Source organism: Ovis aries, chromosome 3 (assembly GCF_016772045.2).
Source record: "Ovis aries strain OAR_USU_Benz2616 breed Rambouillet chromosome 3, ARS-UI_Ramb_v3.0, whole genome shotgun sequence".
Lineage (NCBI taxonomy): Eukaryota > Metazoa > Chordata > Mammalia > Artiodactyla > Bovidae > Ovis > Ovis aries.
Genome location: NC_056056.1, coordinates 104,667,814 through 104,694,501, shown reverse-complemented (window position 1 = coordinate 104,694,501; position 26,688 = coordinate 104,667,814). Strand labels below are relative to the sequence as shown.

At 51.7% G+C, this 26,688-nt stretch overlaps 1 protein-coding gene across 2 annotated transcripts in view; it reads left to right on the top strand.

Moving 5' to 3' along the window:
• The window catches only part of LOC101116299 (mal, T cell differentiation protein like), a 32,758-nt gene extending 9,185 nt beyond the window's left edge, over positions 1 to 23,573 (top strand). Inside the window, exons 2-4 of one of the 2 annotated variants that reach the window (XM_004006179.5) lie at positions 14,072 to 14,239; positions 19,411 to 19,533; positions 22,003 to 23,573. In XM_004006179.5, the coding sequence (XP_004006228.3) occupies positions 14,072 to 14,239; positions 19,411 to 19,533; positions 22,003 to 22,065 (354 nt within the window). In that variant the 3' untranslated portion in view covers positions 22,066 to 23,573. The remainder of the gene's footprint in view (positions 1 to 14,071; positions 14,240 to 19,410; positions 19,534 to 22,002) is intronic. The other variant, XM_027967115.2, reaches the window with a different exon arrangement.
• Positions 23,574 to 26,688: the final 3,115 nt, after the last annotated feature.

The window sequence follows — 26,688 nt, the reverse complement described above, 5'->3', positions numbered from 1 at the left end:
CAGGCCCCACCTGCAGCCAGCGCCCTACCAGGGGTGCTCTTCCTGGAGGACTTGCCCCGGGGCGAGGGGAGGTTTCTAGAGTGTTGTCTGGACGGGCAGGGGCAGGGAGTAGACCAGAGTGGGGTGGGATGGAGGAGCCCCCCGCGGGCTCCCGGCCTCGACTGCTCTCACCAGCCTTTCCCTGCTTCCTCCTCTACCGTGAGCCACCCCGCCCCTCAGCGCCGCTCCCTAGTCAGATGTTCTGTGTCTCGCCAGCTCTTCTGCAGCAGCCCACAGGCCCACGGCTCCTCGGGTGCCCAGCTCCATCACTCCTGCCGCAGGCTGGACCCAGAGTGCAGCCCGGGGTGGGGTCTCCATGGACTCCCACCCAGGGGGGCCAGATAACACAGGTGTGGGGCTCCGGAGTCCTCTGATCTATTTCAAAGACATCCCACACACCCCCTCCCCCAGCCCCTTCCCTTGGAGGGATTCCCTGCTCCTACTTGCCCATCTGACTCTCTCTCTCTGCCCACATGGTGCTGGGTGGGAGAAGTGATGTGTTTATTTGAACATCCTCCCCTCTCTTTTTAAATTTATTTGGCTGCACTGGGTCTTAGTTGCAGCATGTTGGATCTAGTTTCCTGACTGGGGAGCAAACCAGGTGCCCTACATTGGAAGCTCAGAGTCTTAATCACTGGACCACCAAGGAATTCCCTGAACACTGTCCTCTTGGACAGCACGTTCTTGGCTAGTCCTTCCTGTGTGTGAGGGTATGGGTGAGGATAAAGCAGATGGGTGTTTGTTCCCATTTGGTCCCAGCTCCTGGCAGAAACGGGCAGGAGACTCAGGTTCCACCCTTGGGTCAGGAAAATCCCCTGGAGAAGGAAATGGCAACCCACTCCAATATTCTTGCCTGGGAAAGCCCACTGACAGAGGAGCCTGGTGGGCTACAGTCCATGGGATTCCAAGAGTCAGACCCGACTTAGGGACTAAACAACAGCAACCTGGCAGAAATGCCATTCTGTGTCAGGGCCAGAGGCGTCAGGGGCAGCCAGATGGGTGGGCATCAGGCCCGCAAAGGCGAGCCTGAGCTGCCGGTGAGTGGAGAGTCCAGCAGGCTACCTCCTGCCTCCTGTTCAAGGCGATCAACGGCACATGCTGGGCACCTGTGCGTCATGCCAGGCTCCCTGCCCCACACCAGGGACTTGAAGACCACAGGGCAGAGTCCTCCCTCCAGGACCTAGGGAGGCGTGAACAAGAGCAGCTTCCTGGAGGAGGCGACATTGGTCCAGCGCCTGTTTTCGAGGATCTGGTCTTAGACTAGCAGGGAAGGAGCAAGCTGGGCAGGAGTCCCTGGGGACTGGAGTGAATGGTGACATCTGTGGGTCCTCGGTGCCCGACAGGGCAGGAACATGGCCACTGGTCACAAGATGTCTGCGGTTCCTGGGGGAGGGAGGAGGTGGGGACCTCCCCTGAGCCCAGGGGCTCGTTGGGGGACTTCCTGGGGACAGTGGAAGGGTCACAAGGTTAATAAGCAGAGTGGAGCCAAGAAGAGAGGTGATGGGGCCGGGGAACGGGCAAGTCTGTCTACGAGGCCGCTGTGGGGAGCAGTAGGCATTTATACAGCTTCTTTACACCTTTCCCGTACTTTCTAACTTTTCTAAGGTACACGAGCTTTTTAGAAAACATGGGGGAGAATGTGTTCCCCAAAATGCTTAGGTTTTTTGGTTTGTGGTTTTTTTTTTTTTTTTTTGAGACTGGAAGGAAAAGCCCTTTAGACTTTGGAGGAATAAGAATGTTTTTATTATCCTAGTTCATGTTACATTGTAAATCTGTGCTGTTGAGTCAACGAGAAGCTGGGCCAGTGGGAAGTGGGGCGGGGGGCTCTGAATGGGTGGGTGCGGTCCTAGGGGAGGAAGCGATGGAGGGAGGGGAGGAAAGCAGAGGAGGCCTGGCCGCTGACTCACCAGCCCCTCCCGCCGGCATCCTGCCCCTCCCGGGCTCACACCCCAGGGCAGGCACCGATTTCCCTGGCGCAGGGCCAGCCCAGGCCTGAGAGCCCTTGAGGGTACCAGGAGCTCCTAATATGGCTTGTTCTGCAGGGGGCGGGTGGACGGAGCTTTGGCCCGCACCATTGTTTCTGGAGTGGACCGGATAAGACAGGGGTCCTCGTGGGAGTTCAAGGGGCCTGGGCAGGCACTTTCCTGTTACCCTTAAAGCCACAGAGAGAAAATTCTCACTGCAAGAGTCAGTATGTAGTGACTGGTCTTTGGAAGGATCCTGGGTTGGATTATGGCGCCTAGAGCTTCCACATAAAGCCGGTGGTTTGGGAGTCCCGGATTGCAGCCCAGGCCTGCCACATGCCCCCTGCTCATGGGTACTTGTGGAAAGTCGCTTGATCTCTCAGAACTGGCTTCCTCCCCCATCAAAGGAGGTGACATGCCAGCCCAAAGCGCTTCACAGGCTGCAGAGATGGTGGGAATCAGAGCCCACATGGGCGCTGGGGTTCTTGCGCTGCCCACAGGGAGGGCCTCAGCTAGGTGAGGACTTCAGGGGTGCCCGCCCCCACCCCTGGGAGGGCCTGAAGGAGGCTGGGCCCCTACCCTCCAGCTGTGGAGGCCCTGGTGCCTTTATGCCAAGTTCCATCACCACAGACAGAGGACATTCCAGGAACTCCTCCGAGTGTCTCACAGCCCCTCATCCCTTCTCACTTCCTCTCAGAGGCTCACGCTCCCCACAGACCTCAGCGTGACCCCCCAGGACCAGGGCTGAGGTTCCTGCTGCCGTCCAGCTGCGAGCTGACGCCAGGGATGGCACGGGGGGCTCTGGGGGGCAGGGGGCCCGCACCAGCCTGGACTGAGGCTCTCGGACAGAAAGAGGCAGACTGGAGCTAGGGGTCCACTCCTGGCCGTGATGCACGAAAAAAATGCGTTTCTGTGGCAACTTTGTGTGCGTGTGTGTGTGTGTATGTGTGTCTGTGTGTGTGTGTCTTGTGTGTGTGTGTCTTGTGTGTGTGTGTCTTGTGTGTGACTAATTAAAACAAAAGATTCAGGAAACAGTATTGCCCTTTCCCATGAACAAGGCGCTGTATTTTCTTCACTAGCCTACTTACCTCTTTGTTTCAAAACAAACTACTTTTTATTGAAGTAAAGTTGATTTACTGTGTTGTGTTAGCCTCAGATGTAGGGCAAGTGATTCACATATATTCTTTCAGATTCTTTCCCATCATTTTTTTTTTTTAGATAGAGTTTTCATCTGTTTCTGGCTGAGCGGGGTGTCCGGTGCTCTGGTGGGCTTTCTCTAGTTGCAGCGAGCCGTGGCTCCCCTTGTTGTAGGGCACAAGCTCTCAGCGAGAGGGCTTCAGTAGCTGGGAGCACTGGCCTAGCTGCTCAAGGCATGTGGGATCTTCCTGGACAGGGGATTGACTCCATGTCCCCTGTATTGCAAGGTGAGCAGTAGCCACTAGACCGCCAGGGAAGCCCCCCTCCATCATAGGTTTTCACGAGACCCTGCATATAGTTTTTCCCTGCGCTATACAGTAGGTCCTTGTTGTCTATCCGCTTCATACATAGTGCTGTGTATCTGTTTATCCCAAACCCCAGGTGTATCCCTCCCAACCCCTGTCTCCGTTGGCAGCCATGCGTTTGCTTCCTATGTCTGGGAGTCTGTTTCTGTTTTGTAATAGACTCATTTGCATCTTTATGAGATTCTACGTGTACGTGATACCAGAGGACATTTGTCTCTGTCTGATGCTCTTCACTTAGTGTGACCGTCTCTAGGCCCATTCATGTTGCTGCTAGTCTATTTAACTTTTAAAAATATATATATTTATTTGGCTGCTCCAGGTCTTGGTTGTGGCATGTGGGGTCTTCTGTCTTCATCGTGGTATGCAGGATCTTTACCTTCCTGACCAGGAGTCGGATCTGGGCCCCCTGCCTCTGGTGAGGGAAGTCCCTACTTAACCTTTTAATGCTGGTAGTGAGCAGGTGGATTTCATCAGCCACTAACAGATCTTAGCCGCCGTTTGGAAGGCTGGGTGCTGAGGGCACTGCACAGGCTCAGGAGACTGCTGGGTGTTGGCCGAGTTTGGCCTGGGGATTCCGGGAAGCCAACTGGGGGGGTTCTAAGAGGTGGTGAAGGGCATAGGTCATGTTAGCAGACTCTTATCCCAGGTCCTTAGCAGTGCTGTGACGAGGGCTGCAAAACGGCTGGAACGGAAGGGAAGTGGAAGACCTCACATCCCCGTAAGCCCGGAGGAGCTGGCGGGCTCTGCCTGGGCTGGTTCTTTGGCAGCACAGTTGTGTCATCCAACCCAGCCTCTTCCCATCTCTCCTCTTCCTCATCAGAGCTCCAGCCTAAACCCAGACAAGCCATGGCCAGAGCAAGGGCAGAACTGTCTCATCCCCGAGGCAGGAAGAAACCCTTCCCAGGACCCAGAAGCCTTGCGTCTCGTTGTCCAGGGTGGTCACGTACGTGTCCCAGCCAAGACATATGTTGAGCCTAAGGGATGCTGGAAAGTCACCTGCTACATCTCCTACCCCACCCCACCCCACTGCCCACCAGTACGCCCAGCTGGGCAGTTTATTCCATAGGGAGGACTTATTCATTGGTCTTGTCTCTCTTCCGGCTTTTCTCTAGTTGCAGCAAGCAGGGCTACCCCCTCGTTACGGTGCTCGGGCTGCTCTTTGCAGGGGCTTCTTTGGCTGTGGAGCGTGGGCTTCAGGGCGGGCGGGCTGCGGCGGTCACAGCACGTGAGCTCAGCAGGTGCGGCTCCCGGGCTCTGGAGCGTGGGCTCAGTAGTGGTGCACGGGCTTAGCTGCTGCAGCCTGTGGGATCTTCCCGGATCAGGGATCAAACCCGCATCTCCTGCCTTGGCAGGCAGATTCTTCACTACTGAGCCACGAGGGAAGCCCCGTGGAAGGAATGAAAAAAAGACAACTCTCTCTGCAGTGTTGCCTGCTGTGGCATCATCCATAACAGGGAAAATCCACACCTCTTTGCCCTGGGGCCTCATTGACTAAATGAAGTGTTATCAACGTGATGGAATGTAATAGCACCATTGAAAGTACAGGCGGGCCTCACTACTCACGGATTCTGCGTTTCCAAGTTCCCTTGCTCACTGAACGTTATTTGTAAGCCCGCAATCCATAGTTGAGGTGTTGTCACGCAGATTCGAGGACGTGTGCCATTGGAGGCGGTGCAGACAAAACTTCGAGTCACAAGTCTGAGACACGCACATTTCAACCTGAGGTCAATCCCTGCCGTCTTAAACGCACGCTTAGTTGTTCAGTCATGCCCAGCTCTTTTTGACCTTTTGGACTAGAGCCTGCCAGGCTCCTCTGTCCGTGGGATTTTGCAGGCAAGAATGCTGGAGTGGGTTGTCATTCCCTCCTCCAGCAAGTCTTCCAAACCCAGGGATCAAACCCGTAGCTCCTACATCCCCTGTATCACAGGTGGATTCTTTACCCACTGAGCCAGGGGTAAGCGCTTGCCTTCCTACAGCACATAGTGTCAACAGGGCCCTTTCTGTTAAAAATACCAAGTCTGTTTAGTGCCCCGTCTTGCTAATTTTTGTGCTTGGCTTTTTGTTGGTGATTTTAGTATTCAAAATAGTCCAAGTACACCGCTGAAGTTATGTCTAGTGTTCCTAAGTTTGGCAAGGCCTTACCTTGAAAGTCAGTGTTAGGTAAGCATATAGTTATAGAGCTCGACATTCGGTGACAGCTTGATATTAATATTACATATTAATATTACATATTAATATTACATATTACCTATATTGAATAATGTGTCTTTAAACAGAAAGATACATAAAACAAAGTTATTTGTTGATCAGTTGATGATATTTTGACCACAAGTTTGTAGGAATGTAGTCTGTATTTCCCAAGGAGCGATGATTCACCATTCACACCTAAACACGCCAGTGTTCAGGACAACTTGACAGAACTACCTCGAACAACAAGAATCGACTGTATCATTAAGCCATGGAGCAAAATGGAAAAGTACAAAAAAAAATTTGAATACAAAATGCATGTTCCCCACAGTTTGCCACTAGCACTCGGCCCCAAAAGGAGCATAACATAATAAAGAATTCCTCTGCTGATAACGTTAACCTTAATTTTACAATCGACTTAAAATCTTAGGATTGAGAAAATGATTAACAGATCTAGGGACTTCCCTGGTGGGCCAGTGGTTAAGACTCCATGCTTCCATTAAAGCGGACACGGGTTTGCTCCCTGGTCTAGGAACTAAGACTCTACATGCCGCATGATCAGAAAATAAGACACAGATCTAATTCCTGTTGTGCCATTTAAACCATTAAATTACCCTGGGGTTGAGCATTCTGAGTGGGCAGTACCGAAGTCCCGAGGGATGCCCGTGCTGGCCTTGGTGACACGAACGGGGTGCTCTGTTTGAAGGGGCTGTGACTCTCTGGGCGTTTTGTACCAGAACCTCCAGATGGGCTCCAAACAGCAGCTCCTGCATGGGGCTCGTCTTATTTTTCCCTTCTAAAGGATGTGCATCAAACATACAGTTGTCCATTCATGTTCACAGCAGCACTACCCCCAGTAGCTGAAAGGTGGGAGTGGCACCAAAGGATGAGTAAATAAAATAGACATGAGGGGACCTCCCTGCTGGTCCAGTGGTTCCATCCCCGGTTGGGGAACTAAGCTCCCACATACTGTGGAATAACTGAGCCTACACTCCAGAGCCTGAATGCTGAAACTAAGGCCTGGCACAGCCAAAAATAAGTAAGTAAATACATTTTTGCAAATAAAATAAAATAGATATGTGGTATATTCATATAATGGAATGCTGCCATGCTCAGTCACTGAGTTCTGTCTGACTCTTCGTGACCCTATGGACTGTAGCCTACCAGGCTCTTCTGTCCATGGAATTTTGCAGGCAAAAATAGTGAAGTGGGTTGCCATTTCCTTCTCCAGGGAATCTTCCCGGCCCAGGGATGGAACCCGAGTCTCCTGTGTTTCCTGCATCAGCAGGCAGATATATATATACTTTTTTACCACTGAGCCATCTGAGCAGCCCCCATAATGGAATATTATTCAGCTTTTAAAAGGAAGGAAAGTATTCTGAGTGCAATAAGCTAGAAACAAAAGAACAAATACTCTATGATTCCATTCATACAAGGTAGAGTAGTCAAACTTTTAGGGACAGAGGAATGGTGGTTGTCAAGGGCTGGAGGAGGGGGTATAGTAAGTTAGGGTTGAATGGGACAGAGTTTCAGTTTTGCCAGATGAAAAGTGTCCTGGAGATGGATGGATGGTGGAGATGGTACACAACCTTGTGGATGCTCTTAATACCGCTGAGTAAGGTAAGTGTTAGTCGCTCAGTCATGTCCAACTCTTTGCGACCACATGGACTGTAGCCTGCCAGGGTCCTCTGTCCAAGGAATTCTCCAGGCAAGAATACTGGAGTGGGTAGCCATTCCCTTCTTCAGGGGATCTTCCCGACCCAGGGATCAAACCCAGGTCTCCCACACTGCAGGCAGATTCTTTGCAGTGTGAGCCCCTAGGGAAGCCACTGAACTGTACATTTAAAAGCAGTTAAAATGGCACGCTTTGTTCAGTGTATTTTATCACAATTTGGGAAGGTAAACAAGGCCCAAGGGGCTTGGACTCACACAGCGTGGGCCGAGGCTACTGGAATGTGTGAGACAATAGTTTTCTTCATCTTGAAACATCTCAGCATGGAAGGGGCCCCGAAATGGTCCTGGTTCCCATCGTGCAAAAGCCAGACCTTGTTCTTCCTTCAGCTCATTCTTCCCGGGCCGTCAGAGGGAGCAGGAGCCCCCAGTTCACTTGGCCACACTGACCTCCCGGGCCTCCCTGTCTCGAGTCTGGCCTTCTCGTTTTCGCTTTGTGAACCTTTGTTTCTTGATCTGGCCTCGTTGGGTCTCATTGCAGCACACAGGTTCAGTAGCTGCGGTCCTCCAGAGCATGCAGTTTCAGCAGCTGCAGTGTGTGGGCCTAGTCGCTCCATGGCGTGTGGGATCTCAGTTGCCTGGCCAGGGACTGAACCCTCGTCCCCTGCATTGCAAGGTGGATTCTTAAGAACTGGACCGCCAGGGAAGTCCCACGAGTCTTTTTCCTGCAGCTTGTGTTCACCTGAGTACCAGTGAAGGGGAGGAGGAGCCACCAACCTTTCCTGAAGAGTAAGCCAAGTGGTAAGGAAAGGAATTCAGGGTCAGTGGTGAGTGGACCAGCCAGGCTGAAATAACGCCCAGCTATGCAGAAAAACCTGCCTCTGGTATCAGCCAGAGTATCGTATGGCCAGCATCTCCTCCGGTTCCCAACCCCACGGCTGGCCCCACCGGGACCACGCCTCCGGGGAGTGGCCAGGAGCCCAGCCCTGAGCCTGGCCAAAAGAACAGCCGCTCCCTCTTCACGCGGGGTCATTGCGAGGGCAGCTGTCATCACGGGCGATGTGAAGTTCCCAGCCCCGGGAATGCACCCAGCCCCTGCCCCAGCCCCTCGGAGGCCCCCTGGCTCCCCCCCTGCTCTGTCCTCTTAGGACAGACCCTCTCTCCCCAAAGGAAAGGCAGTTCTCTTCTTGTCACTCCCATTCAGGATCTTTTCAAAAGTCCCCGTTGAAGCATAGCTGACTTTCAGTGTTGCCTTGGTTTCAGGTGTGCAGCCAAGTGCATCAGCTATACACAGCGCACGTCCACTCTGTTCAGACTGTTTTCCATATAGGTCATTACACAGTGTCGAGTCGAGCTCCCTGTACTCCGTCGCTCAGTCGTGTCTGGCTCTTTGCGACCCTGTGGACTGTAGCCTTCTGGGCTAGCTGTCCATATATGGTAGTACGTATGCGTCAACCTCAACCTCCCGATTTATTTCTCCCTCTCCCCCGTCTCCCTTGGTAACCATAAGTTTCTTTTCTACATCTGTGACTCTATTTCTGTTTTGTAAATGCATTTGCACCATTTTTTAAGAGTCCGCATATAAGTGGTATCATATGATATTCGTGTTTCTCTCTCTGACTTACCTCACTCCGTTTGCCAGTCTCTAGGTCCATTCATTTTGCAGCAAAATCTTTCGACTTTTGAAGCGAGCCCCCATCATCCAGCCCAGTGTCTTTCTTCTTTCTTTTTCAATGTGTATGTTGGGGATTTGGATTCCTTTAAAAGATCTTGTCTCTGAGCCAAGAAATTCTCCTCCCAGGAGGTCAGGGCATGATTGGTTTATTGGGTCTCATTCCAGAAACACTCAAACCAACGCGAATATATCCATACAAACGCTTATACATTCTCTTCTTCTATGTAAGTCTTAGCACACTGGGCACACTGCTCTCTGCCTTGTACAGTTCTAGGCTCTGTTCTATTCTGATACACAGAGTTTTTCATTCTCTTTGAAGGCTGCCGAGTTTTCCACTGTATGACATAATTGCTCTCACGACCCCCGCTCACACCGGACGAAACATTTGGGATGCTTCTTTATCTTCCTGTCACCAGCAGGCTTCAACAAGCAACATTGTGCCTTCACCGTTTCGTGCATGTGTGCTGTCTGTAGGACAGACTCCCAAAGTGAAATTACTGGGTCGAAGAGTATATGCATTTAATATCTTGATCAACATCATCGAAATAGTAGACTGGCTGATGGCACCATTATCTATCCTGGAAATGGTACCGGACTTCAACCTGCGGGCTGCAGGTGGGCTTGGAGGGACTGTGAGTCCCCACATCTGTAGATAGAATCACGCGTGTACGCAGCTACATTTTTCCAGTTGACCAAAGCTTTCATCAGCTCCTTAGAAGGGTCTGTGCCCCCTCATTGCTATCTCATCTCCTCACCGATTGGTGTCCCAGCTCTTCCAGAAGTGAACCTCCTATCCCTCAGGAAGACTGGCCTTGGACTTTCCCTCTCCTGGGTCTTTCTCGGGGAAGATTCCCTCCCATGTCCTTGTAGCCAATAACACAGCCAACAATGGTTGCTCAACACTCACCCTGTGAATGAGAGACTCATCTAATTCTCACAGGAACCAGGAAAGAGGAGTCCTCCCTACCTCCTCTGTTTGATGAACCAGCACATGGATGCAGAAATGGGTTAAATAATCTGCCCCTTTAGCAGAGCTAGGATTTGAACCCGGAAGCCTCAGTACTGCTTCTGCATGAACTGGAGTGAAAGAGCCTGGAAGCAACAGGATGGGCCCTGGGTCTTCTCAGTCTTCACTGCTTCACCTGGGAAATTTTTAACAATGCAGCCTCCCTCACCATCTCTGGGGCAACGTCCGGACCTGGGGCTTCCTCAGAGTCCCTGGAAGGTCCCAGGAGTAGCAGGACTCAGGGTGTGGTGAGGGTTAAGGCTCAGGAATTTGCATATTTTAAAAGCACCTTACCCTTATGCCACGGTTTTGGCATAATTCTTTTCTTTATTAAGCATTTTTCAAAGTAATAATTATTGGCGGTATAGTGGTGAACATGGCTGCCTTCCAAAATAATAAGCATCCTCCAAAAATGACCAAAGTAGGGCTTTTAAAAAGCATCATTTTCAACTCATGGATTTCAGCTTGGTTGATACAGTCCAAACCACTGGGTGCAGTGATAAAGAACCCGCCTGCCAATACAAGAGACATGGGTTCGATCCCTGGGTCAGGAAGATCCCCTGGAGAAGGAAATGGCAACCAGCTCGAGTATTCTTACCTGGGGAATCCCATGGACAGAGGATCCTGGCGGGCTACAGTCTATGAGGTCACAAAGAGTCGGACAAGACTGAGCGACTAGGCGCAATCCACAGTAGTTATTATATTTATTTGAAGGTCAAATTGCCCCATCTTTAGTCAGCAGCAGCCTTCTGAATCCTTCTGACCTAACCCCAAGAGCCTTTAAAAATATTTTGCTGTCTGCTCTGATGATATATCAGCTTCCCCAGCCCCGATCTGGAATTGGCTATTGCTCCTGACTGCATCTGGGCGCTGTTACGCCAGTTCTCATCCTCTAGCTCTATAACCAGCTCTCTAAATGTGAGGGGCCTATTCTCCATGTTTTAGAGAAGAATGAGTGATACATAAACTTACTGTTAAGCTCTACCCTCCCTTAAGTGATCCCTTCCAGTTGCAGTTCAACCTTTAGAAAACACACAGGTGAGTAATCTGTGTTTGCTCTTAAGAAACAGACTGCCAAAATCGTACCTGAAATACCTTGAAATATCTGCCTTTAATACAATCTTCTTTCACGTTGAAGGCCAGCCCCCAACATCTAAAAATATCTCCAACTCTTGAGATAACAAAAAATGAGGGTTAAAAGGAGAGAATGATTTAGGTTGCCAAGCCAATTTGGAAAGCTAAATATGAATTTAGAAAAAAAAAAGTCAAGACAAATATTCAAAATTGTTTTCCCTGTAATGAATCCAACCGAGGCTGCTTGAGACAGAAACAGGATAGCAAACTCCACTGGTTTTAAATTCACCAGGAGTTTGGCCTTGGCCTTGGTTCCCTTCTAATGTTCAGAAGATAGAGGGTGTGGAAATAAAAAGTAAATAACATTCCTTTGCGTGAAGCTGATTGTGCAACCTTTATGCCAAGAAGAAGAGGCAATTTGAGTAGATTCTCCCAAATGCTCAGGGGCCCCCCCTTGGGGCATGGAATCTGGTGAGGAGGAGAGCCCTACCCGTGCCCCGCTCCGTGTCCCACGCGGCCTCAGACCTCAGTCCCTCCTTCCATTTCCTTCTCCCGATGCTCCCAGGAGGGCAGCGTCTCACACTCTGCGAGAATGAAGTGCGGACACATAGATGGTGTGCGTGTGGTAGTGTCTGCCCAAGGCGGCCTCTGAGGGCAGGAGCCGGGGTGGGGAGACCCTGCGCCAGCACTGATGGGCCGGTAGGGCTGAGGCAGGGAAGCTGGCAGTGAGAGGCAGCAGGTATCAAGCGGCAGCTCTCTGTAGGAAGCCCCTGGGAGTTTGAATTCCTGTACAGATGAAATGAGGCCATCTGAGTAAATGCATTTTACTTATAGATTAATTTTTTTGGTGCTGGGTCTTCATTGCTGTGTGAGGGCTTCCTCTAGTTTCAACAAATGGGGGGCTACACTTGTTGCGGAGTGCGAGCTCTAAAGATGGGGCTCAGTAGTCGTGGTACTCAGATGTGTGGGTGGGGTCTTCCTGGACCAGGGACGGAACCCATGTCCCCTGAATATGCAGTTGTATTCCTAACCACTGGACCACCAGGGGTGAATGCACCTCTGTGAATGCACTTTATAAACTCTAAAGCCCCTCGTGAATGAGAGGTAGGGCTGGTGGGTTTATCATCATGGGGGTTTAGTTGCTGAGTTGTGTCCGACTCTTGGCAACCCCATGGACTGTAGTCCACTAGGCTTCCGTGTCTGTGAAATTCTCCAGGCGAGAATACTGGAGTGGACTTCCATCTCCTTCTCCGGGGGTCTTCCCACGCGGGGACTGGACCTGGGCCTCCCGCCTCAGGCGCACTCTTTACCAGCAGGGGAGCCCTTGGGTTTATCACTGAGTCATCCCAAGGGGTGCTCTTGGACACCCTCCCTGCTTGCTTTTCTCCAGGCCCTGGGCTGGACACCAGGAACACATCGGTGAGTGGCACAGACCATTCTCTGCCCTCGGAGGTCTCCTGTGAGTGTACAATTTTATAGATTCCACAGTCACTAAGTCCTGAATGCCATTGCCGCTAACAGCCAGCATTGTTTGGGTACTGGCAGTGGGCCAGCATCTTCAGGCATTTCTCAAGGCTTGGTGGGGAAGGTGCTTGGCAGGTGCCCCCAAGCCACGCTCTGGCACCTCCCTCAGCATCAGCCACCTGGTCACTGTAATCAACACACAGGAGCCCGGCTCAGGAGGACAGCAGCTCTTGCTCCTCTACTCTCCCTGCTCGGAACGAGGCAGCCCCAGCTCGCGCGTGGGCAGTCCCGGGTCCAGCCTAGGACTTCCACAGTTCACCTGGAGATTGTTTCTGAGGCCTGGGGCAGTGTGCTGTCAGAGGCAGCCAGGCTTCCGGGGATGTTCCCAACGCTGCACGAGGCTGAGAAGCTCTGCCCTGTGGCCCACTCCCTGGTCTCTTCTGGCGTCTCCTCCTGTTGCCTTTCGCTTTGGAAGAGCCTGAGAATTCTCCATAAATTCAAAAGTGCTTCTGCCTCCAGGACAACGGCAGTGGGACCCCGTGAGGGACGGGGTGACTTGTTTATGTCTGAAAGTGAGAGCGTTAGTCGCTCAGTCAAGCCCCACTCTTTTGCAACCCACGGACTGTAGCCTGCCAGGCTCCTCTGTCCATGAGATTTCCCAGGCAAGAATGCTGGAGTTGTCATTTATTCCGTTTTCTAGGGAATCTTCCTGATCCAGGGATCAAACCCAGGTTTCCTGCATGACGGGCAGATGCTTTACCATCTGAGCCACCTGGGAAGCCCATATCTGTGTCTATGTGTCATTTATTTGTAAGAGGAGAGCTGCTAGTCCCAGGAAGGACCTGAAAGTTGTGTATCTTTCATCCGAGCTAGACAGAAGTATGTGGAGCCCTTTATACAGAAAGTCTCTAAGAGAATCATGTAGAACTGAGCTAAGCCTACAGTCATGACCACAGTCAACCTTCAACAAATATAGGAGGGAAAAGGTGAACAGGAATGAACCTTGACAGAAGCCACAAACTGCAGAATCAGGCTCTCAAGACCAAGACAAAGGGATCAGATCATCAGATTGAATATAAAATGAATACAAGCGTATTTAATAAAAAGATGTCCACACCTCAGCACACTGTATCACCTTTGCACAAACTGGAGAAGACCGAAAATGAAAGTGCAAGTGTTAGCCACTCAGTCGTGTTCCACTCTTAGTGACCCCGTGGACTGTGGCCCACCAGCTCATCTGTCCATGGGATTCTCCAGGCAAGAATACTGGAGTGGGTAGCCATTCCCTTCTCCAGGGGATCTTCCTGATCCAGGGGTCGAACCTGGGTCTCCCAAATTGCAGGCAGATTCTTTACCACCTGAGCCACCAGGGAGGCCCCTGAGGAGTGCTTAGCCAAAGCCAGAGGAGGGCAGAGGTGGGAAATACGCAAACAGCATCACACTCAGCAGCAGCCAATAACGCGCCTTCTTCCATGCTTTTCTCTTACAGATATTTGGGGTCTGGGTCTGGATCCTGGTGGCAGCCACGCAGGTAGCAAGCCCGCTGCTTCAAGGATGGGTGATGTACGTCTCGCTCACCTCTTTCCTCATCTCCCTGATGCTCCTGTTATCTTACGTGTTTGGATTTTACAAAAGATACGAGTCCTGGAAAATTCTGGTAAGAATCAGGAAGAGAGTCCCAGGGCCTGAGGCTCCTCCCAGACCAACGTCCTGGGCGTGGTTGAGGAAAAACATGGGTGGGAGGAGGAACCAGAGGCGCTTCCTGGGCTGGGCCCCTAGGGAATCTCCACATTTCATCTGAATGTGTTTACTATAAGATCATGATGCTGGGAAAGACTGGGGTCAGGAGGAGAAGGGGGCACCAGAGGATGAAATAGTAGGATGGCATCATTGACTCAAAGTGTAGCCACGCGTTCCGGGAAACAAACTCACTCAGGACAGTGCAGACAGTGGAGTGCGGTTTATTACACCAGCGAGCCCAAGGCAGAGTCTCCTCTTAGCCCAGGACCCCGACCAGTTTTTGTAAAAACTTATGTGCCCTAAGTGTACATGCCCAAACCCAACTCCCCAAATTCCCTGAAACTAGTCTGGACAAAATAAAAGAGAGATATGATCAAAGTTAACCCATGATTCATGTGTCATAAGCCTAGATAGTTAAACAGTGGACTTTTATCAATAGGCCTGTGGCGATACCCCATAAGCATAATGGGATTTACAACTTTGTTCTCCTACAGAGATAATTACTATACTCTTTTAGGTGACAGAGAGTCTAGGTATGAGTCCAGAGGCTCCTTCATCCGGGGGCATCTGGTTTTCCATTGGCTTGTCGTTTCCATAGATACTGGGCGTATAGCTCAAAGTCCACAGACCAGCCCAAGATGGAGTCCTGCTTTCAAGGTGAAGCCTGTTCTGTCTGTTTCCTCCTTCAAATGGACATGAGTTTCCGCAAACTCCAAGTGATAGTGAGGTACAGAGGAGCCTGGCATGCTGCAGTCCAAGGAGGCGGACATGACTTAGCAGCTGAACAACAATTATTAGAGAGGGCTTCAGTAGTAAAAGGGGCTTCCCTGGTGGCTCAGAGGTTAAAGCGTCTGCCTGCAATGCCGGAGACCTGGGTTCAGTCCCTGGGTTGGGAAGATCCCCTGGAGAAGGAAATGGCAACCCACTCCAGTACTCTTGCCTGGAGAATCCCATGGACAGAGGAGCCTGGCGGGCTACAGTCCACAGGATCGCAAAGAGTCCAACACGACTGAGCGACTTCACTTTCACTTTCAGTAGTAAAGAATCCACCCGCCAATGCAGGAGATGCAGGAGACAAGGGGTTCGATCCCTGGGTTGAGAAGATCCCTTGGAGAGGGAAATGGCAGCCCACTCCAGGACTCCTGCCTGGGAAATCCCCTGGACAGAGGAGCCTGGCAGAGTACAGTCCATGGAGTTGCAGAGTTAGACACAACTTAGCTACTAAACAACAACAACTATTAGATGGGAATAAAAGCATTCCTCTGCCGGAATCCATCCTGCTTTGTATTCCCCTCCGCTGCCTCCTTTTATAGGTGTATATGCACAGCCCAGCTCCTCCCGTAGCAGGCACATCCTGATGCACTTCCCCTCTAATTTTAATTTATGGTAAAATAATTTGAGCAGTATTGAAAGAAATACAGTGGGAAAAGAATAACCCCGATCTCAAGGTCTATCCACAACCATCTATCACAATTCATTCTTCCCTATTCCTGGCAAATTTCATATAAAATGTATAAATCTCACTGAACCAATCATTTTAGATGTAGAGTCTTTCATTTATTATTACGCCATCCATTAACTATTTTTCATGTCATCACACCATCCTGATAGCCATTGAAATATTTCTCTATTGAACAATTCAAAACAGAAATAGGGAGGATTGTATTGATATTGTGGATCCTCATGTAACCCTAACCCAGATTCCAGCATTTTCAAGACTTGATCACATTTGCTTCACCTAGCTTTTTTTCTCCTAAAGAATCTTGAAGTAAATCCCCAACACCACGTCATTCCATTCTACATGTTGTAGCCACGCGTTGCCACGTGTTCCAGGAAACAAACTCACTCAGAAGGACAGTGCAGATAGCGGAGTACAGTTTATTACACGGGCGCGCCCAAGGCAGAGTCTCCTCTTAGCCAAGGACCCCAACCAGCATTCGTGAAAATCTTTTATACCCCATGTGTACGTGTCTGCACCCACCACTCCAAATTCCTCGAGACTTACATAAACCAAGGAAAATACAATCCCAGTAAGCCCGTCATTCACGTGCTGTGTGCTCATGTGCTCAAACAAACAGTTAGCCAATAATCAATAAACCAGGGGTTACACTCTGATAGATACAGAAAAATTTATGGCCTGTCTGGAGGAAGCGGTGATTAGTGTATGCTTTCTTTTAGGCGATGAGTAACCTAGATCCGATCTTCAAGGTTCCCCTGTCTGGAGGGGTCTTATCCTTCTGCTGTTGTGTTCATAGGCACTGAACACAGAGTTCAGAGTCCACTGGAAAGGCGGCCGAGCATGATCAGCATGAACAGGCCTAAGATGGAGTCCAGGCCCTACGAGTTCCTTCTTCATACACACTTCGCTGCAGAATGCCTCCAAAAAATACACAAGCTTTCTTACATTATCAAACTTACTTAAAGTCAGTGGTAATTCCTCATTATCATCAAAGGCACAGGTCACAGTTCTGGAAAATTATAACTGTCCCCCATTATAACACAGTCACTACCCTGGTGGCTCAGACGGTAAAAGCATCTGCCTATAATGCTGGAGACCCCGGGTGGATCCCTAGGTTGGGAAGATTCCCTGGAGAAGGAAACGGCAACACACCCCAGTACTCTTGCCTGGGAAAACCCCATGGACGGAGGAGCCTGGTAGGCTATAGTCCACGGCGTTGCAAAGAGTTGGACACGGCTGAGCGACTTCACTTTCTTTCCCATTATAGCTGAAATATGTCTTTGCAGTCGGCCTGTTTGAACCAGGGTCCTCACCAGGCCCACTTGCACTTGGTAGTGGTGATTCTTGAGTACCTTTACTCTATTTTTCAATAGCTGGTTGCCGAACCACGAAAGACACCGGGATTCTTGGCCTCCGGGGGAGAAGAACTCAATCCGGGGCCAGTGACCAGGCTTGATCGCTCAGAACTTTTGTGTAATAAAGCTTTATTAAAGTATAAAAGAGATAAAGAACGCTTCTGACGTAGACATCAGAAGAGGGCAGAAAGAGTGCCCCCTGCTAGCCTTTAAGTGGTATGTTATATACCTATCAGCAAGCTGTTAATTAGAGAAAGGAGATGTCTCAAAACTCAGAGACTGGCACCAGGCCCCTCACCCACAACATGCATTTTGAGGGAACATTGGCACAAGGTGAGTTGTCCCAAGCCGTAAAATGATTGACATGAATCTTGAAGAAAGGCAGGTTTCCAAGCAAAAACCGTCTCAGTAACATAGCTTAAGAGAACACTCGCATGAGTAAAACATTCTGGTTTGTCAAGTCGGTTCTGAGTCTTAGGCAGAACCGACTTGAAGACAGAGTCTAGGGTAAATAAATACATAGCTCATTAACATAGCATAAGACAAACATTTCCAAGAGAAAAACACATTGCTTAGCTCCAGGTTTGAGAAAAGTTAAGTTCAGGTGGAGCCTGGTGTCTTCATGGCGGCAGAGAATTTTAAGAGAAACCTCTTTTTAAATTTGTATAGAGAAGGGGGAAAAATCTAACACTTGTCTGTTTCCTCCTGCCGCTTACTGCTGCTGCTAGGTCAGTCGTGTCCGACTCTGTGCGACCCCATAGATGGCAGCCCACCAGGCTCCCCTGTCCCTGGGGTTCTCCAGGCGAGAACACTGGAGTGGGTTGCCATTTCCTTCTCCAAGGCATGAAAGTGAAAAGTGAAAGTGAGGTCGCTCAGTCGTGTCCGACTCTTAGCGACCCCATGGACTGCAGCCCACCAGGCTCCTCTGCCCATGGGATTTTCCAGGCAAGAGTACTGGAGTGGGGTGCCATTGCCTTCAACTGTCTGACACTTGCAGCCTGTTCCCTCCGTTTGGAGATCCCTGGCCTTCCTGTCTGTTACCCTCTCACTATCATGGTTCTCTCTGCCAGTGACTTGCTGAAAAACCTGGGTGGTCAGCTGTCCTGTAGACCAGGGGTCCCCCACCTCCAGGATCTAATGTCTGATGATCTGAGGTGGAGCTGATGCAATAATAATAGAGATAAATTGCACAGTAAATATAATGCACTTGAATTATCCTGAAACCAACCGTCCACCCACGGTTCTTGAAAAAAAATTGTCTTCCACAAAACCAGTCCCTGGTGCCGAAAAGCCTGGGGACCACTGCTGTAGAAGGTCCCACATTTTGGTTTGTTTGCTTTTTCCTGGTGTGATTTGCTCCTCTAGTCCCTGAATTTTCTGTAAGCCAGAAGTTAGTATCTAAAGGCTAAACAGAAATGGGTTAAACCTTTCTGGCAAGGATGCTTCATCAGTGTCTCCAAGTCACATCACACATGGTGACTGGTGGTCCTTCTTTCACGGTGACAACCTTACCCCATCACTCTTTTCTCCAATGTCCCCTTTCATCTTCTGATGCATATTCTTTAGGGGTTGCAAAATGCCAATTTGCCTATTATGATATTCCTTCCAGAATACTGTAGTATTCTTATGATGTTAAAGAACACTGCTGAGAGTTTAGCACAAAGGTTCAAAGATGGACGGAAATCTAGAGTCAGATTAGCCCGACTCTGCCGTGTGTTAGCTAAGCCTCAGTCTTCTCATCTTTAAAGTGGGCATGTTAATAGTAGCTGCCTTATGAAATTAGCTGTGAAGATGAAATGACACAAGTGTGTACAGTTAGGAAAACACCTAGCAAACAGCAGGCCTTCATCGCACTAACAGTTGCGGAGCACAAGCTTGGTGTTAATGTGGCCCGGTTTCAAATCCTGGCTCAGCCTCTCGTCACTGACTTTAACCTTGGACTTCTATTTCCTCAAAATGGCATTAACGATAAATAGAACCAACCTCATAGTTCACAAGTTTCCATGAGATAAATGAGGAAAAGATTTAGCCTACATTTTGACCGGGAAGAAGCACTCAATAAATCTTGGCTCGTACTGGTACTGACATTTATTTAATCCACTATTGCTCACAACATAGAAATTGTGCTAGGAACACTGAGAAAGCAAAAAGCGGGAGTTTCGGGAGCAGGCTTGTCTCTTTGGCCTCCTCTGGCCAGAGGCTGAGTCAGAGGAGAAGGTGTTACCGCTTGCGTGCCCGAATGACAGTGGCTGTGCCCCCGCCGCGTCTTTCTAGGACAGCCTGTATCACGGGACCACGGGCATCCTGTACATGAGTGCCGCCGTGTTACAAGTGCACGCCACCATCGTGTCAGAGACCCAGGACCTGAAGAACTACTATATAAACACTGCAGCCTCGGTGAGTGCTGGACAAGGGCACGGCAGGCAGCACCAGGGAGGGAAAGCCAGGGGCTCAATTCTGTCTCCTCTGGAACAGATGACCCCACATCCTCAGACTGAAGGAGTCCTGAGGGAAGGGAGGGGTGTGTGTGCGCGTGTGTGAGAGCGCGTGCGTGCACACAGATGCGTTGGCAGTCAGGTGTGCCCAAGCTCACAGGGTGCCAAGCCCACGTGTAGGTGTCATCTCTCCTCCTGGTGGCTCAGACAGTAAAGAATCTGCCTTCAATGCAGGGAGACCGGGGTGCAATCCCTGGGTAGGGAAGATCCCCTGGAGAAGGGCATGTCTACCAACTCCAGTATCCTTGCCTGGAGAATTCCAGGACAGAGGAGCCTGGCAGTCCATGGGGTCGAAAGAGTTGGACATGGCTGAGGGACTAACACTTCACTCACACCAACTACGCTGCCCTCAGAATATGTTTCCAAAATGCACATCTCTTACTGAAAATCCTTAGGCCTTCCCTGGCAATCCAGTGGTTAAGACGTCACTTTCCAAGGCAGGGGGCGTGGGTTCAATCCCTGGTCAGGGAGCTAAGACCATCAGGCCTCATGGCCCCCAAACCAGAACATAAACAATAGAAGCAGTATTGTAACAAATTAACTAAAGATTTTTCAAAATGGTCCACATAAAAATTTATTTAAAAAATGAAAGGAAATCCTTCATTGGCTCCTTTTTCTGGTGGAATGGACCTCAATTCCTCCTCACGGCTCAAGTTCCTGCGTCCTTCTATTTCAGTCCCCCTATTTCCACGGGGTTACATACTGGCTGATGGAATCCAAGGCAAGGTGGTCCAGAGGAGTTGTGGCCCAAGCGGGACTTCTGGGCCTCGGGCTCACTGCCTGCCTGCCCGACAGCCTTGCCAGGCCCTGAGTGTGGCTGCTTCCCTCTCTCTGGGGGATGGCGCCCTCAAGTGGTACATGGCTCACATGACCGGTGGTGGGTTCCTCCAGTGTGAGTCTGTGCGCCCACATGTGCTCCTAACCCTCCTTACTCCTTCTCAGGAAGTTCTAAGGCCCAGGCTGGGTCCCACCCCATCAGCTCCAGTCTCTGTGGCCAGAAAAGTGCTGTGTCAGTCAGGTTCCCCAGGGATCAGGCAGCAGCAGGCGGGGGTGTGATATGGGGTGCTGCCGCCCTTGTCAGAAAGATACCAGGCCAAGGCGGTGACCCTCCAGGACGCCCTTCCTGCCTGTCTGCCTCCTTGCCCCCCAGCCCAGCACCTCTCTGCCTCCCACCACTCGGGGTGCTGCTCGCCCTGCTCAGGGGCCCCTGTCGCAGCCTCCTTGCTGGCCCTGGACCCCTCTCACCTGGGCCTCGGCTTCCAGCTCCCTCACCTCCTCCTGTTCTTCTCTCACTTGTCACCTCTCGGTGAGGCCGCCACTCAGCCCCACTCAGAGCAATAGCTCCTACTTCTCTCCTGGTTTATCTTGGCTCTTTTCTGCATGTGCCACTAAGATGCAAGTTCCATGAGGATAGGAATTTTTGAATTTTTGTTCACCATCAGATTCATGCCTGAAGCATGCGTGCTCACGCTAAGTCGCTTCAGTCTTGTTCAACTCTTGCGACCCCATGGGCCCTAGCCCGCCAGGCTCCTCTGTCCATGGGATTCTCCAGGCAAGGATACTGGAGTGGGCTGCTATGCCCTCCTCCAGGGGACCTTCCCGAACCTGCGTCTTCTGCTTCTCTTGTGTCTCCTGCGTTGCAGGCAGATTCTTTACCACTGAGCCACCGAGGAAGCCCATAGCAGATGCTTACAAGATATGTTGAATGAATGAATGAAACAGAGTGTGATTGGACAGGGTGGGGCAAAGGGAAGATGGAGTCCTCCGCTGGACTGAGAGATCATTAGACAGTGCAGCCGGGTATCTTTGGGAATGGCTTTGGACATGGCCGTCGGGGAGGGAGGGGTCGGGGGGAGCACAGGTTTTGGGCTTGGGTAGCTGGACAAGATGAGGATCCTGGGATCAACTGGGCTTGTGAGGGAATCTCAGGAGTTCAGTTTGACCAGAGAGCTTGTGGGGCCTCTGAGCCTCTGAAGATTTAAGAGGTGGTGCGTAGAATCGAGTTCTGGACCTCTGAGTGAAACTCTCATTTGAGCACAGACTGTGGCTGAAGGTGGAGGAAGGGGTGAGTGCCCAGAAAGAGGCGAGGGCACCCAGGGCGGGCATGGAGATGGGCCCACTTTATGGCAGGTAGAGGGGCCCAGGTCTGCAGGTGAGAGTGATGCTGCACAGCCACCGTGGGACAAGGGGTGGAGTGCTTCAGGGCGGGTGGAGGGGCTGCCCCGTGGCTGCTGCCCTCAGGCCAGGCAGGGCTCAGGTGAAGCAGGGTCAAAACAAGGGCCATCCAGGCTGCCATGCCATGGGCCTGTGTGGGGTTGCGGGGGTAGTGATTGCCAGCATCTCTAAGGCAGTAACTCCCCGGCTCTTCCAGTTCTTTGCCTTCATCACCACCCTGCTCTACATCCTGCATGCCTTCAGCATCTATTACCACTGAAGAAGCAGGGGGCCAGGCAACGTGGAAGATGCTCTTTCAAAACCAGGAGTGTCAGCTTCCAAAACTGGTTTTCAACCTTCGCCATCTGGATGATAAACAGCTCACCAACGATGACATCACGGCATCCACAGACCATCTTTTCAGACTGAGCGATGAAATCACGCGCTGGCAGATGTTTGGACAATTTTAATTCATTGTGATGAATATGAAAAGCCTGGTGGGGGGAGGACTTTGTTGCTGTTTCATTTTGTTTTGTTCGCCCGGGGAAAGTGATTGTCTCACGGGATTATCTGACAATGACCCTCACTCTTCTAGAAAGCTAACATCTTATGTGGAAAATTCCAGGTCTACCACCATCTTGCCCGTTTGGGGATCTGCCCCGGCAACGAGCTTCCCCGCAGCTGACTGATGAGAACCTTTATTATTTTCTTAAAATCAAAATGGTGCTGTCAACGTCTTCAGTTCTGAAGAACCACAGACCTTGCTCCTGTCCCGGGATCCTGCCTCTTCATTGCAGTAGTGGTACAAACCCGCTACCCCCTCCCACACTGCCTGAATCCAATTCATGTCCCCTTCCTCTTTCCTCTACACTTTTAGGAGCCAAGGGAACTCTGAGGGCAGATTTGTGGGGAAAATAAGGGACCGACCACAAAATTGTTATATACCAAGACCAGGGAGGGGAGGAGGGGTCGGACAGGGAAGGCTGTAACCCATTTTTCTGATTCTCAGTAAGTCAGGCTGCTCAGAGAACTTCAGGGCTGCAGGACGCCTGGATCAGGCCTCCAGACCCCACTCCTTGTCCCTCAGAAAAGACCATCAAGGAAGCAAGAAGGACATTACATGCCAGGATTCTCCTCTGGGCTCCGGTTACACAGAGGATATCAAGGAGGCTGGCAAGGACCCCATCCCAGGGTCCCTGCTCTTTCACGAGGCTCCTCCCCACTGTGGTCCAGCTGGGTGGGGCCTGGACCGTCCAGCCAGCCTCCTGCAGTGAAGGGCTTCCAGGGGGCCGGGAAGTCCAAAGGCATTTGTGCTCCAGGGCATTCTCAAAGAAAAGGCACAGAGACACGTAAACTCACGTGCTGGATCCCTAACTGAATCGTTTTCAAAGGAAGCTGTGCTCTCTGACGCTTCTGGCCCCGAGCTGGGGGTCCAGGTGTCTGTCTGGCTCCGTCTCTGAGGAGAGTCAGTGCTCAGCCCCTAGCTGCGTGGACCTGCTGCCGTTCTGAAATGCAATAAGTTATTATGTGGGAGTGCTTTGTCTGAGCCGGTTCGAGGGCTTAAAGTTTTGGATCGACTTTTTTCTGCTCCTGGGGGAAAGAGGGTCAGGAAGGCGGGGGGGATCACCAGAGAGAAAATCGGCTTCAGGCCTTGATGGCTCACCTTCTAATCACCCCATAGCTTTAAAAGTCACCATTCATCTGTGACTTTCCGGCCTATCATCTGTCTGGGATGTTCAGTATTTCCTGAGCAGTCACATCCAAATAAAAGTGGTTTCTACAGTGTAACGTCTGGAGCTCATCTCTTTTGTGCCCTCACCACTGGGGCTGGCCACAGTAGCAGCTGTACTGAGACCCCACACCCCCACCCGTGGGAGGGGTCCAAGGCCCAGCCCACCCAGCCTTGCTTCACGGGCAGCTGCCCCGAGATGCCACAGCTGGCCCCAGAACTTGGGTCTGTGGCATCATTTCCACTGCAGTAAGAATGGTTTCCCTCGTGGCTCAGTGATAAAGAACCCGTCTGCCAGTGCAGGAGACACAGGTTCAGTTCCTGGGTGGGGAAGATCCCCTGGAGGAGGGCATGGCAGCCCACTCCAGTATGCGTACCAGGGAAATCCCATGGACAGAGGAGCCTGGTGGGCTAGAGTCCATGGTGTCGCGGAGAGTCAGACACGACTGAGTAACTAACACGCACACACAGCTGGGCTAAGGTGTAAGCATGCGGAAGTGGGGTAACATCAGGGTGCATCATGTCAAGACGCAGTTACGCAAGACTTAGATATGTCAAGAGGTGTTATGTCAAGGTGCTGTGGATTAAGAGGAGTTGTAGCAAGATGTACCTGTGTTCAGGAGTACTTACAGCAAGTTATTGCAAGGTGTAGGTCAGCTCTGGGCACCTGCAGACGCAGTGGCAGCAGCTGGATGGACCCTGTGATCCCTGTAAGTGGGATCATTAAAGACTTGTGTCATCAAACTTGGCAGGAACGCACCAGGGCCCCCTTGAGTTAAGGTCCTTTTCTTCAGCAACCATAGGAAATGACTCCACCACCATTAAGGTCGTGAAGTTATTTCTCTTTTCAGTGTTAAGACGCCTTTCGCGGTGGTGGTGGTCTAGTCACTCAGCTGTGTCCCACTCTTGCAGGCTCATGGAGGAGCCTGCCAGGCTCCTCTGTCCGTGGGATTTCCCAGGCAAGAATATTGGAGTGGGTTGCCGTTCCCTTCTCCAGGGGATCTTCCCAACCCGTGATCAAACCCGAGTCTCCAGCGCTGCAGGCAGATTCTTTACCAACTGAGCCACCAGGGAAGCCCAAGACGCCTTTTAAGGGGAGATAATTAAGGAGCCAGATACAGGTGGGAAACTGAGAGGTCGGTGCAGTTATCCAAGCCGTCCCCTGGGTGGCGCGCGGGCTCCACTCCCATGCGGAGACAGAGGGCCTTCCTGGTGGTGGGAGGTGGTCAGGGCGGGAGGCGGCAGAAAATCCCGATCGACCCCAGTGGCATCCTTGCGGATTTTGCCAGAGGAGGCTGCCCCTGCCACAGGGGGAGGCAGGGATGTCCCCTGTCCTTGGAGCTTCCGTGGAAAAGGAGGCCCGGGGCCCTGCCTTGGCACAGTTTGCCTGTTGGGTTAAGGCTGAAGGTGAGGGGCGGGTGTCACACGGAGGGCCCCTTGGTCCATCCACCATCGCTGCGGCCGGGTGACGGCTGGACCCGAGCCAGGGGAAAGGTCTGCACCTCTGAAGGGGAATGGGGGCGGGGGTGGGGGACTTCTGTCTGATATCCTTACAGCCATCACTACCCGCTGTACCCTCTCTGCCTGGCCGAGTTCACCGGGACACAGACTCCTGGGGCCTGGAGTGATGCGCCTGTGCTGGGGAGGGGCGCACGCTGGCCCGAGCTGACCCAAGACTGCTCCCAGGGACCACTGAGGGAGGCGGGGCAGAGCGTGGGGGATCCCAGGCTAAGGCACAGTGTTAACACCCAACCTTTCCTTTCATCAGCTTCTGCCCATCAGGTATATGCCCAGGTTTCCAGAAGCTTTCAGGGGGCACCGCTGACCCTGCCCACCCAGCTCCCCAGCTCCCTCCAGCACCCCAAACCTTTATGTAGGGGTTTTGGGCCCCAGTGAGTTTGATCCTTGGGTCGGGAAGATCTCCTGGAGAAGGAAATGGCAATCCACTCCAGAAAATTCCATGGACAGAGGAGCCTGGTGGGCTACAGTCCATGCGGTTGCAAAGGAGTCGGACTCGACTGAGTGACTAATACACACACACACTTGCTACGTAGCCCCACCTTCGCTGAAATTCTACAGCTGCACCCAAAGAGGGGCCCCCAGAGTGCACTAACACCCAACAACCCTGGACGTCTGCCTGCTCTCTGGGCCTTGGCCTGCTTCTCTGTGGCAAAAATGCCCTCGAAGACCCTCTGGGGTCACTGCTTCCTCCTAGAGAGATAGGGAAGGCGGAGGAGAAAATCGAGGAGGCATTCCCCAGGCCACTTTTGTGCAGTGGGAGGGTAGATCACAAAGCCCTCCCGTCCGAGCCAGGCTCCTCTGGTGCAGACGCAGCAGACACCGGCGGGAGCAGCAGAGAGCCTCACTCCAGGGCACCTGCCGTCTGCGGGGCAGCCTCCATGTTTGCCAAAAGCATATCTCACAGGTTTGGTTCTGTTGCCTGAGTGTTTGCTGAGCGTCTGCTCTGTGCCTGGGTGGGGCTCTGCTCTCAAGGACTGGAAGTGGGGTGTGTTGCGGGGAGAGGGTTCGTGTCTTAGGGCAATGGGGCACTGACCCAAACTGGAAGCAGGGAGGGATTTACAAAAGGCCTCCCAGGAAATGGGGCCTCCAGGAAGTTATCAGAGCCATCAGCCACCTGCCCTTCCCCTGCCTGGAGTCACAGGCTGGGGGTCTAAAGGGGAGATGCAGTCTTAGGCGGAGAGGGCAGTCAGAGAGGGCTCTGAGTCCAACAGCGGCCATGGTTCAGGAGCCAACAGCAGCCTGTCCAGGGTAGTAGCAGCAAGCCTGGGCTTGCAGATATTAGCTGTGACCTTGATTCTCCTGCCGAGATGAAGAGCTGGGGGAAGAGCTGGGGGTTAAGCAAGGAGTACAGACCCTTGTGTCCACAGTGGCCACCCTCTCAGGAGGCGACCAGAGCATCTTTGAAGATGTGTCTTCATTAAGAATCTATATCCTTGAGAATGGAGCTTCCCTGGTGGCTCAGTGGTAAAAAATTTGCCCGCCAGTGTAGGAGACCTAGGTTCAATCCCTGGGTCAGGAAGATCCCCTGGAGAAGGGCATGGCAACCCACTCCAGTGTTCTTAAGAACACTGGGAAATCCCAGTGTTAAGACCTGGGAAATCCCATGGACAGAGGAGCCTGGTGGACTGCAGTCCATGGGGTCGCAGTCAGGCA